This window comes from Lissotriton helveticus, chromosome 3_2, assembly GCF_964261635.1.
Source record: "Lissotriton helveticus chromosome 3_2, aLisHel1.1, whole genome shotgun sequence".
In the NCBI taxonomy this organism is placed as follows: Eukaryota; Metazoa; Chordata; class Amphibia; order Caudata; family Salamandridae; genus Lissotriton; species Lissotriton helveticus.
The window spans coordinates 277,761,152-277,774,331 of NC_136062.1; the positions used below are offsets into that span (position 1 = coordinate 277,761,152).

Consider the following 13,180-nt stretch of genomic DNA (forward strand, 5'->3'; position numbering starts at 1 on the left):
TGGTCTATAACCTATGGTTTTTTCAGTGAATATATATATATATATCTGTTCAACAAAATCAGGAAGAATGACGAGGGCATGTGATGATTTGAATGTTACTTCTTTACTCTAGTGGGGGCATTTAAACGATTTCATGGCATTTCTACTGGTAACTTTTCGTAGAATGCTTGGATGGTCACTACTGATAATCCTGCTACTTAGGGTGATCATAGTATAATGTTAACACCTGTTGTCACTATTGTACAGTTATAAAATATGTAAGACGGTCAGTTGGACTTTCCATGAACAGTAGTAGCTCTCATACAGAAAAGCATGGAGACCGCTCATCTAGAAGCTCTCATATCATGGGAATAGCTGTGTATAAAGGTAAGATTCCGAAGCAAAGAAAGTTTACTTCTCTGAATGTGCTCCCTCTGACCCCATTCCATACAAAGAACTGTTATATATTGTCACAGAACTAAACTAAAGCCCAATCGATCCAGGCACCTCGATTCCACCTTCTTGCCAATCAATTTTAAGGGAAAGATCGTCAAAATTTGCAACTCCTTTTTAAAGGAAAAAAATCTCATTATCCATAAAATGGCACTTTAGATCCATGAAAATGATTTAACAGTCTTGACCCTTTGACCTAATTACGAAAACTCAGGTAATAGACATATTTTTAACAACGTTGTCCCTCTGGTTCCTCTAACGACCTATGAACTTCAGGCTGCATGAAACTGCTGTGGTGTTACATGAAAGAAGAGCTATTGCCTCTTTCTAATCGTGCACTCGGTCAGGTAGTGTCCCAGATGCCTGAGAACAGGCCCTGGTGAAACCCTGCCTTGCCCTCAGGGCTTCAGTAATGTTCAGCTTAACTCCTCTCTTTTACCGTAATTAGGTAAAGACTTTACCGTAAAGTGCAAGAAAAAGTTAGCAACCGAGATTTACAAACGGGACTCACTCCTCAAACTCTCACTCGTTGGCGGAAAGGTAACATACCACAAGGCCCTACAGCCCACAGCCACCTACCTGTATTGTAACAAGCGTCAACGAGCCCGCCTACTGGTAAACTCATCTGTGACAATTGCAGGTGGCGAATGCGGTGTTATACAAAACAAATAATATGCCTCTAAAAATACAGAATTTAAATGCAATGGTTGAGTGAACGAGATCTCTCTCGCTTGCAAAGTACCCTGTATGGGTTTGCCGCGCCTAATACAAAAGTCAGTTTCCCGCACTTGCACACTCCTCTGGGTTTGATTGAGCCCCACATGTTTCAGGATATCGGCGTCTTATTGAAGTCCCATTTCCGCGTTGCTGGAAAGTCACAACACAACACACCGCATGGCATGAACCTAAACGCGACTCTGTGCAGAGGCCATCAGAGAGCGAAAAACCGGTTAGTAAGAGGCTTCCTAGTGACAATGTTTGTGCATTCCTTCTCGAGTCTCTAGCAAACTGTGCAGGGCAATGCATGTCTATTTAAAGAAAACACTTCCTGCTGGCAGCGAGCGCCCAGTGCACAGGACAGCAGGCTCGGCACAGCTCCATGAGGCGAGGGCAGAGAAGCTACAGCGTCCTCGAAAACATGCTGAAACAGCCAGAAATAAGGAAACCCCTTCCAAGGCTCCCGGTTCTCAAGATGGACACGGCAAATATTAAGTGGGGCGCGAGGGAATACTCGCTGAAGGAGTTTGTCCGAAAGTTTGAGACCTCTTTTCCCGTCATCATTAAGATCACAGAGGGTTACCTTGGCAAACAGGAGGTGGACAGCATCAGCAACAGCACGGTAAGTGATAGTGTGTGTGGCCAGGACACAAGTCCCTAAACGCTTTATCTGGGGAACGAATGGACATAGGCACTAGAGACTGTCACTCACGCCAGGAAGTGAAGCCACAGGCCATGATAAAAAGTGTGCGTGTTTTAGGGGTGCGTGATTCCACATAATGTTGCTTTTGCGTCATTATGGGACATTGCAACAAAAGTAATTTAAAATATATGCTACATGTAAATCCATCCATCACGTGCTCTGTTTCAGTGTGAAATGCGTCCTCGCCGCAGTTTTTGACACATGGAGCCATTTTTCCCCAAACTATTTGCATGAAAAACACTTGGGGGCTTATTTATGAGAGCCCTGCGTCCCTTTTGCACCACCTATAATGATACATGCATGATGCAGGGCTCTAGACCTTATTTATGAAGCCACGCAAAGCCACCCTTTGTGGCTTTGAGTGGCCTCATAAATATTGAGTAAGGGAAAGCATCGCAAATCGCTGCGTCGCCTAACTATGCGCCCGGAAGGTGTTACATTGGCATTGCGGTGGATTTTCACAAGCAACATCCATGGATTTTGACACTACCCCATATCTACAGAATCATGTAAACCTGAGGAAGCGCCAAATTTGTACGCCTCCCAAGGTGAGGCATAACAAGGAGAAATATCTCTATTTCTCTGCTTTTTTCCCTCTTACTATATATGCTGTATTCTGCAGCACACATAGAAAGAGGAGCACGTCTGTGAGGATTTTTGGGTCCAGGAAGGTGCCCTCTCTTGCACAAAACAATCCTGTATGCAACGGAGGCACCCTTGCACCATGGTATAAGCGTACCTATGTTGCCGCAAAGCTGCCGAAACGGCACCAGCACAGGGAGAAAGGACAGGAATGCACCGTATTGCATAAATACAGGGCCTTCCTGCCCTTGCAGTGCATTGCTGCACTGCCTTATGCCGAAATCCAATAAATGAGGGCCTTGGTATCGCAAACAATAGCTATTTGTGTTTTTGTTGTTCTTGTAGTCCCACTGGCGTAACAAAAATTGAGGGAGCCTCCCTGCACAGAACGAAGAGGAGCTCTCTATCAAGAGTGCAGTGCCGAGGGGGCGCCCTGGAGCTTGGTGCCCCCCCCCACCGGCACCTCGGGGGCCTGTGTTACGCCCCTGTGTAGTCACTACAACCTGTATTATCATTTTTCAACGAGCAGCAGTGTAAATATACAGTCTGGTGTAATGGCATAATTTAAGAAATTTAGTGTAAAAAGTACCACACAATTACGTGAATTACACTGGCGTTATTTATATTTCACTAAGACCTACAAATTTTACAGTCAGAGCTAAAATATGCACTCTTCAGCTGTTATCGTTCATACTTCAAACTCATCAAATTGATATCAGAGATAAAATTAAAGTCAAAGGCAGTTATTTGGGAAACATTAAAAAGGTAGCGCATGAGGTGTGTGATCCTGCTCTGGTTCGGTTGTATGACGTTACAACGCATACTTTTACAACGCATACCTTTACAACACTTTTTTTACAACGCAACACCCATTACAACGCATTCCATTACAACGCATGCCATTACAACACATTTTTAAAAACTACCTTTACAACGCATTCCATTACAACGCATACCACCTTTACAACGCATACCATTACAACGCATAGCATTACATTGCATGTATGGTAAGTATTGGATAGTATAGGGGTAAGAATTACTATTCTAACTCCAGTGGGGTGCAACAGTAGGGTAAGTGTTGGTTGTGTAGGGGTAAAAATTACTATTCTAACTCTAGGGGGGTGCAACAGTAGGGTAAGTGTTGGATAGTGGAGGGGTAAAAATTTACTATTCTAACTCCAGGGGGTGCAACAGTAGGGTAAGTGTTGGATAGTGTAAGGGTACTATGCGTTGTAATGTTATGCGTTGTAATGGTATGCGTTGTAATGACATGCGTTGTAGTGGTATGCGTTGTAGTGTCATGCGTTGTAATGGTTGCGTTGTAATGGATGTTGTGTTGTAAAAGTTTCGTTGTAATGGTAGTGCGGTGTAAAAGTTGCGTTGTAAAGGTTGTTTCCCTCTGTTGGTATAAGTGATTTTGCACTGCCTCTATACACTTTGTTCGTTCTCAAAAGCATCTGCTTGAATGCATGAGAGGTAGGAAAAAGTAAAATGCATATGTGTAGATATATTAACACACATACGTTTGAAAACAACGTTTTAGATTTCATTTTTAGTTTTTCTAAACCACATATAGGTATATTTGATTGTTAAAAGGGTAATTGAGCTTCTGTATGCATCAATGTGACAAAAAGAAGATCCTGATAAAGTTAACAGGCTTTGGCAAAGAAAAAACACTGAATAAATGATGGACCCTGCCTAGAGTAAGCACCTGACTAACTATCCCCCGTGAGGTATCTTAACCCTTAAGTTTAATCAAGGGGGTTGTGTGCACACTGAATGGCACCCATCATCACCGTGCCTATTCCCTAGGGAATTTTGATTCAGAACAAATTGCAGCAAAGGTGCACCACAAAACACAAAACAGTAAGTGCAAACAATATCTGAGCAAAATAACAAGATATTCCTCAGAAATGTTGAAGTTCTTCTTTGAATCTTTATTTTCAAGAGGCAATAAAACACATACAGCCGACGCGTTTCGTCCCAAACTGGGACTTCTTCAGGGCTTTAGATCAGTTGGACGTCGCATATGTGGGCGAACAAATGAGGAAACGGGGTCCAGGGGTCACCTTCCCGGCTAATATAATCCTGTTCTATAGTTGTTTTATCGAAGGTTGATTAGTTTAACTGAGTCAAGGTTAGAACTGGTGTTGGACTAAAGGTCCTAATGGTCCAATGGAAGAGGGAGTGGGCACTGTGTCCCAGTAGGCCGTTCTTGATAAAACGACCGGCACCCATCCACAGCCTCGACCTGCTGACACACCCGTAGCAAAGCCAGTATCTAACCTGGTCGCGCTCTACCAGACAGTTAGCTTTATTACATGGAACAAGTGTTGGCATAGACTGCCACAGCACAAGTGCAATCCAAAAATGTTGGCGCAGAACAACCCAGCAAAGGGCAATATTAGTGAGTTAACAATATTAGTGTAAGAGGACTCTGCCTCTGGTTCAACCTATGTAATCTGAAAATGTTGAAGAAATATTACTCCACGATAGATGCAATTTTGCACAAAAATTCGGACGGACCAACTGGTGTAAAAGTTGATGTTGCACTGATCAGTTCTTGTACTTTTCAAACAGATTAAAGATTAGTATGAGATTGCACTAGCACCAGTGCAATCTATGCAGTTCACAAATGTGGATCAAGAGACTGGAAGACATAGGGGTAAAGGGAAAGGCTCTAAAATGGTTACGGTCTTATCTGTCAGGAAGACAACAGGCCGTATCCTTATCGCCATTCACCTCTGAGATGTCCGCAGTACTCCACGGGGTACCTCAGGGCTCAGCAATAAGCCCGATTCTTTTCAACATCTATCTACATCCTCTATTCCCCATTGTTAAATCGTTTGGGGTAGACTTAATCAATTATGCAGACGACACTCAACTGGTGTTCTCATTGGAAGGGAAAAGAGCGATATCTATTGAGACCTTCCAGGAGTGCATGTGTCAAACTACAGGTTGGTTTAAGAGAAATGTCCTACAAATTAATGAGGGAAAAACTGAGGTAATATACTGCCCTGCCACGAGAATGTCGCGCCATCTACCCATAGAGTTTAAGCTCACTCCTGAGAGTGACGCTCTGGCTTCGGCCAAAGTGGTGCGCAATCTGGGAATCATGGTAGATGATAACCTCCAAATGGATGTACAGGCCAACAAAACTGCCAGTATCTGTCTGTCTCTGCTCCAAATTCTGCGGAAAATCCTTCCCTTACTCCCTGAGGACACTCGTCCTCTCGTAGTGAGGAGCATAATACTGAGTAGATTTGACTATTGCAACTCCCTGTACTTGGGAGCACCACACTATATTGTACAGGGGTTGCAAAGAGTTCAATCGATGACAGCAAAGCTAGCTTTAAATAGACAACGTAGATCCTCTACGTCACTGGCCTTAAGAGACCTTCATTGGCTGCCTATCGGGGAGAGAATTTGTTTAAAATCCCTCTGTATTGTATATAAGGCAGTACATGGCCTGGGTCCTGTTCCTTTACAAGAAACATTTACCTGGTACACTCCAAGTATGCAGCTTCGCTCTTCTAATTCTTATCTGATTACTACCACCAGATTCAATAGTTCTCGGAAAGGTGGTAGAGCCTTTGGAGTGTTGGCCTCTCGTGTCTGGAATGAATTGCCACTATTTCTTAGACAGGCTAGCTCATTGATTGGTTTCAGGAAGAGCCTGAAAACTTGGCTCTTCCCCAGTAATGGGTCCTAGGCCTGTCTTTATAGATAACTGACTCGGGTTCTTTTTAGGGCTCCTCTTTGATCAAAGCGCCAGGATACCCGTAGGGTGGCAGTTTTGCGCTATATAAGTCTTCAATACAATACAATACAAAATTGCACTACCAAATGGTGCAATCTGTGTAATCCTGCATGAATTTGAATGAATTTTAACAACTCGCCACTTGCGCTCATCCGCCGACAATCTTCTGTGTATTCCCCACAACCATCGCAAGAAACATGGTGGTATGCGCTTTTCCTTTCTAGTCCCTTCCTTTTGGAATTCTCTCCCTGTCCCTTTTCGTCACTGCCCCTCCTATGAGTTCTTTCGTAAGTCATTAAAAACGTTCCTTTTTAAAGCTGCCTTTGAGTAACCACTTACCCTTGCCCGTTGTGTTTGTCATGAGCGCCAAGAAACCGTCCGGTGTACGTGCGCGGTATAAGACCTTTTAACATAACATAACAACATTTGGTATGTTTTCATAATAGAATGTCAACATGACATCAATTCCACAAAATGAAAATTCTATTTCTGGTAGGCCAGAGTGTGGTGGCAATATACTTGATGGTATTTAGTTTTATCACCGGCCAAAGGTGCAAGAACAGCAGAATCATTCAAATCAACCATTTGTAAAGTAGCAGAAGTATCTCAAACCAAAGGTGTTGTACACAGAATACTATTCTAACTGGGGATCAATTGAGACCAGATTACAGAGATCAGGGCGTGACTAAGAGGAGAGACTAAGACAATTGGTTCAGTATAAACATAATTACATTCAACAAATGCACATATTTACATTGCAAATATTTGTAGTTTCCGACAAAGCGAGATAAAGAGAGTCCCCCAGAATGATACTAGATTTGCACCTTTTGTTTTGCAGGAATGGTAGCACCATTTATGAATATCATAAAAGGTCTGCTTTTTCAATCAAATATATTGGAATGGTTGTTCAAAACAGGCTTAGATTATAGGCAGGGCCACTGGAATTGAGTGATTTTGCAGCTGTGGTGTGTTCTGCATTACTGCACATCTTTCACCCCTTTCCCACCATGCTTGATTATCACTCCAATCGTAAAAAACAGGCCCACTGTCCCTTTTTTTCTTTCACTTTTTAGTTCTATCTAGGATGGACTCGCCCCAATGTTATATGAACACTTTAAATGAGCACCAGTTATCTTACAAAAGGACAGATTCATTTTGTTTTTAGACATTGTATGCTGTAGTGCTTTTTGTAAATCTGACATTTGCCCTATAGCCTCTTTCCAGGTTCACGAACGGTATTGTTGTGGTTTGGAATAGACTAGCCTATACAATTAGACGCTTTACTTTGGGCATTAGTGTATAGAGTAGTGATTCACAAAAGATATCTTTTTTTGTATTTTTTAAATTAATGTGGAAATTGGTAGGTATTACCTTGGTAAAGCGTACACTTTTTAAGACATAATAAAATATGCATAAAAATGTAAAAACACTGTAGTACACTATGTATGTGAAATATTGTGTATTACATTGTTTTTTCAATTTGATTACATATCTGTTTTGTTTCTTTTTTAAGGTAATACAGCACTACCTATGTAATACCTAGGTAGTACCGCTGTAACCCATAATATTTTAAAAAAATATATAGAAATGTATAATTATATTTCTCTACCTTTTACCACTTAAATTAGATGGTGATAAGTAGGGAAAACATATGAAAGCTAATACTTATATTTAAGGCCCTAAGCTAGAACACTGGCTAAATGGCCTCAAAACAACATGGCTGCCTGCAATTTTTGTAAAGACAGTTATTATCCTGTCGGATAATGACTTGTCATTGTTATGTACCAAAGTACCAAGCCAGTAACTCTAAAAATACTTACCCTTTTTAGTCACAAACACACAAAGGATCATCTGCACTCTATAGTCTTTAATCCTCACAAATGTAATCGTGAAATACAAAAGTCTATATAAAATGCATTGGAGTGCATGTGTGTTTTGGGACCCCATTCTTCTTTGCACCCCCTCGGCTAAACGTCGCCAAACTTTCAATCCTTCGCCAATGTAACAGGAGCAATAAGTCTGCAAAGTTTTAAGAAGATTAGTCAAACAGAACCAAAGTTGTCAATGGACAGAAATCCGAGGTATTCCTATCTCTGTTAACCCTAACAATAACTGCAGAGTACCTACTGTCACTCTGTAATATACAAGGGCATCTGGGATCTCCTTGCGCCACTTGGCCCTTCTTCCCTCTTTGGGGACTTTTCAGGCCCTTGAACCCATGACCAGGGGTCCTGTTCTTGTGCAGGCTCCCGGGAATCAAGGAACCCACACCTTAATCCGGGGTGGTGCAATCCTGGAAAATAATTTCTGAGCCTAGGCTCCCCTGGGGCCGATATTGGACAATCCCTCCAAATCATTTACCATGCTAACCACTAGCCAATCTTCCAGTGCACACTCATCCACATTTGGCACTGGCTGTGCGCTGCCACCAATCACACTGGACTCTTTGTGTCTACCCTTAATGTCCAGTTCCCTCATGCTTAACTCATGAGCGAAGATAATCTGTTTCTTTTCCAACACGAGAGCGTTCCTGCTCTCCTCTGCTTGAGTTTTATGTTTTAACACCTCCAACTCATGCAGTCTGACCCTTTGGTTTTCCTCCAACTCCTCTGGCGAGAAACTCCTCCCTGAATGGCTACTACCAGCCCCTGCAGCTGGTCCCTCCACTGGCAAATCCTGTGGACCAATTCCATTCCCTGGTTCATCCTCATCCACCTCAACATTACCCGTCTCCTGAGCCTCTTTGGCTTCCCACCAGGCACTCAAGGACACCTGCAGCTCCTCCATCTTGGTGCTACCCTTCATGACAACAAACTACTATTGTCCTAGTGTTCAAGGCAGTTACCATACCATATAAAGATCTGCAGGCATCACTGGTTGTACATAAATTACAACATACCTCTCTTCTTACAATAAATCTAGAGTAGGGGATGTCTCAGTCTGCTGCCACTGTTAAAAATAGCCCAACTCTGATAGACAGACTTAAACAAGTACAAAATCCACATTCACCTAGTGTAACGACAGAAAAAGGTGAGAAAGCGAGATGGCACCTCACGGGCGCACCACCAATGGGGCCCCTGGTTGGTACTCACCAGGATGGCCCTGTTATCATCATTGGTGCCATCAAGCTATAACGGAAACGTGTCCTAAACCCAAAGAAGAGACAGTGAGTGGTGCAGTGAACACAAATTATATGCAACACAACATACAACATTTAACAATTAACATATAATATATTCTGCAACTAGGACAATTTCTTTAATGGTGTTCCTTCTTGTTGCATACGGTACATATATGAACAATAAAAAAGGAAGATGTGAATACTACCAATCGATTCACACCCTACTTACAGCCGACATGTTTCATTGCCTTGGTATCTATCAGGCAATTTCCTCAGGGCAAACCACTTTCAATGCCACTGCAAAGGACACTGGGCTTTGCGCGCTGTAGTGAAAAATAAAACATACAGAGTCGAGGTTACCCGCTGTCCTACCCTGTTCAATTCATAATGCTATTCTGTGCAGAAAAACAGCGTGATGCTGCAAAGAAGGAAATAATTACCCTTCAATGAACTTTGCCTCTCATACCCGTCAAGAGGATTTTAAAAGGATAACAGCCCCCATTGGTGAGCTTGGTCCCGTCTCCCTTCGTTACTGTTGCTAGACCAAACATCAAAAGATCAGGGTTACATTTAAAAAGACACGTCTTGTACCTGTAATTTTGAAGATCTCTCATCAAAGAGTTCAAGTTCAAGTTCAAGCATTTATATAGCGCACTACTCACCCAGAGGGTCTCAAGGCGCTAGAGGGAGGGGTTCATTATTTGTCGAATAGCCAGGTTTTCAATTCTTTTCTGAAGGAGATGTGGTTCTGAGTGAGGCGGAGGTGGGTGGGGAGTGAGTTCCAGGTCTTGGCAGCCAGGAAGGAGAAGGATCTGCCACCCATGGTGGATTTTCGGATGCGCGGGACTGCGGCGAGGGCTTGATTGGTTGATCTTAGTTGGCGGGTGGGATTGTAGAAGGACAGTCGGGTGTTGAGGCATTCGGGTCCTAGATTATAAAGGGCCTTGTGTGCCTGGGTAAGGAGGCGGAAGGTCATTCTTTTGTTGACTGGAAGCCAGTGGAGGTTTTTTAGGTGTCCGGTGATGTGCTCTCGGCGCGGGATGTCTAATATGAGTCTCGCTGATGCGTTTTGGATGCGCTGGAGTTTTTTCTGTAATTTTGATGTGATTCCGGCGTAAAGTGTGTTGCCATAATCAAGTCGACTTGTGACCAGTGCATGGGTGACTGTCTTTCTTGTCTCGAAGGGGATCCAGCGGAAGATCTTTTTGAGAATACGAAGGATGTTGAAGCAGGAGGACGAGACAGCGTTGACTTGTCTGGACATTGAGAGAGAGGAGTCTAGAATGAAGCCAAGGTTGCGTGCGTGGTCTGTAGGTGTGGGTGCTGAGCCCAGAGTGGAAGGCCACCAGGAGTCGTCCCAGGCTGAGGGGGAGGATCCTAGGATGAGCACTTCCGTTTTGTCTGAGTTGAGTTTTAGGCGGCTCTGTTTCATCCATTCAGCTACTTCTTTCATGCCTTCGTGAAGATTGGTTTTGGCGGTGTTGGGGTCTTTGGTGAGGGAAAGGATTAGCTGGGTGTCGTCGGCGTAGGAGATGATGTTGAGGTTGTGAAGACGTGCGATGGAGGCGAGAGGACTCATGTAGACGTTGAAGAGGGTGGGACTGAGTGAGGAACCTTGAGGTACGCCGCAGATGACTTTGGTAGCTTCCGAGTAGAATGGGGGGAGTCGGACTCTCTGAGTTCTCCCAGCGAGGAACGAGATGATCCAGTCCAAGGCTTTTCCTTGTATGCCGATGTTGTTGAGGCGTTGTATGAGGGTGCTGTGACATACAGTGTCGAAGGCGGCGGAGAGGTCGAGTAGAATGAGGGCCTCTGTTTCTCCGTTGTCCAGGAGTGCTCGGATGTCGTCGGTCGCCGCAATGAGGGCGGTTTCGGTGCTGTGTTTGGCTCGAAATCCGGATTGAGATGGATCAAGGAGGTTGTTGGCTTCAAGGAATGCGGCGAGTTGGCTGTTGACGGCTTTCTCGATGACTTTGGCCGGGAAAGGGAGGAGGGATATGGGTCGATAGTTTTTCAGTTCTGAGGGGTCTGTGTGAGTTTTTCCAGAAGGGCGCTGAGTTCGGCGTGTTTCCAGATTTCTGGAAAGGTGGCAGCGTTGAAAGAGCAGTTGATGATATCGCGAAGTTGGGGTGCGATGATGGAGTCAGCTTTGTTGAAGATGTGGTGGGGACAGGGGTCAGAAGGTGAGCCGGAGTGGATTGAGTTCATGAGGTGAATGGTGTCTTCAGTGGTGATTGGGTTCCAGGCGCTGAGGTTGTTAGTTGGAGGAGTGGGATCTGAAGGGGGTGGGGCGGGTTGATCACTGGGGGAATTCTTGAAGCTGTTGTGGATGTCGGCAATTTTGTTGTAGAAGAAGGAGGATAGCGCATTGCAAAGGTCTTGGGAGGGAGTGATGTCGTTGGATGCTGCGGTGGGGTTGGTGAAATCTTTTACGATATTGAAGAGTTCCTTGCTGTTATGAGAATTGTTGTCGAGACGGTCCTTGAATGCTGATTTCTTAGCGGATCGGATCAGTTGGTGGTGTTTGCGGGTGGCTGTCTTGAGGGAGGCCATGTTGTCTGAGGTTGGGTTCATTCTCCAATTCTTCTCCAGGGTGCGGCATAGCTTCTTGGATTTTTTAAGGTCATCATTGAACCAGGGAGCCTTTTTGCTGGATGATTTCAACTGGTGCTTTTTCAGGGGTGCTAGTTCGTCCGCACTGTGGGTAATCCATTGTCTGAGGTTGGTGGCCGCTTGGTCCGGGTCCATTGCGAGGGTGGGAGGGTTTTTGTTGAGTGATGTGAGGAGTAGGTCGGTGGTGATTTTGTTCCAGTTTCTCCGGGGAATGTGTTGTGGACGGTTGTGGGTCAGGGTGGTTTTGTAGCTGAAGTGGACACAGCTGTGATCCGTCCAGTGGAGAGCTGTGGTGCGATCGAAGGAGATGTGTTTGCTGGAGGTGAAGATAGGGTCGAGTGTGTGTCCAGCTGTGTGAGTGGGGGTGTCAACAAGTTGTTTGAGTCCGAGATTGGCTAGGTTGTCCAGAAGGGTGGTGGTGTTGCTGTCGAGTATGTTTTCAAGGTGGTAGTTGAGGTCTCCTAGAAGAAGGTAGTTCTCGGAGGCGAGGGCGTGCGGGCTGACAAAGTCTGTGATGTCGTCGCTGAATTGAGAGCGGGTGCCTGGGGGCCTGTAAATGAGGGTGCCTCTAAGGGTTGTTCTGGGGTTGGTGTGGATCTGAAAGTGGAGATGTTCGGCAGTTGCAAGATTGTCGTCGGAGCTGGTTGTGATTTTGATGGTTTTTCTGTGGACGATGGCGATGCCTCCTCCAGTTTGATTGTTGCGGTCCTTTCGAATAATCTTGTAAGGGTCCGGTATGGCTATGGCGATGTCGGGGGCGGAAGATGCGTTCATCCATGTTTCAGTAAGGAAGGCGATGTCAGGTGACGTAGTGTCAATTAGGTCCCAGAGTTCCGTTGCATGTCTGTGGATCGAGCGGGTGTTCAGTAGGATGCATTTCAGGCGGATGGGTTCGGAGATGTGTGTGGAGGAAGTGGGTTTGGTGAGGGTCCTGAGGCAATTGAACTTGCACGAGAGGCAGGCGAATGGGCCGTGGGTACGTCCTGGGGTGGCTTCGCAGCATTGTGGTGTGCGTCCGGGGTTGAGGTCGAGGAGAGTTGCGGCAGCATATGTGATTCTAGGGTGTTGGGAGCGGCGGGGGCCAGGGGGTCTGGCGCTGGGCGCGGTCCAGGCGCGGACGGGCGCAGACGGGCTTACCTTTGGCGCACCTTCGGCGCACAAGGGGCGCGATCGCTGCGCGTGAACGCTGCGTGCAGGAGATACTGTCATATGTAGAAGTTGGAGTGGGCGGGGGCGAGGGAGGCTCAGCTGG

At 45.1% G+C, this 13,180-nt stretch overlaps 2 protein-coding genes across 5 annotated transcripts in view; one reads left to right on the forward strand and one right to left on the reverse strand.

Moving 5' to 3' along the window:
• Positions 1–13,180, reverse strand: part of ACSBG1 (acyl-CoA synthetase bubblegum family member 1) — a 722,575-nt gene that overhangs the window by 654,942 nt on the left and 54,453 nt on the right. The window lies entirely within an intron of this gene.
• The window catches only part of LOC144826655 (uncharacterized), a 152,055-nt gene continuing 140,378 nt past the window's right edge, over positions 1,504–13,180 (forward strand). Inside the window, exon 1 of the mRNA XM_078685214.1 lies at positions 1,504–1,771. Coding sequence (XP_078541340.1) covers positions 1,532–1,771 — 240 coding nt within the window. The 5' untranslated portion in view covers positions 1,504–1,531. The remainder of the gene's footprint in view (positions 1,772–13,180) is intronic.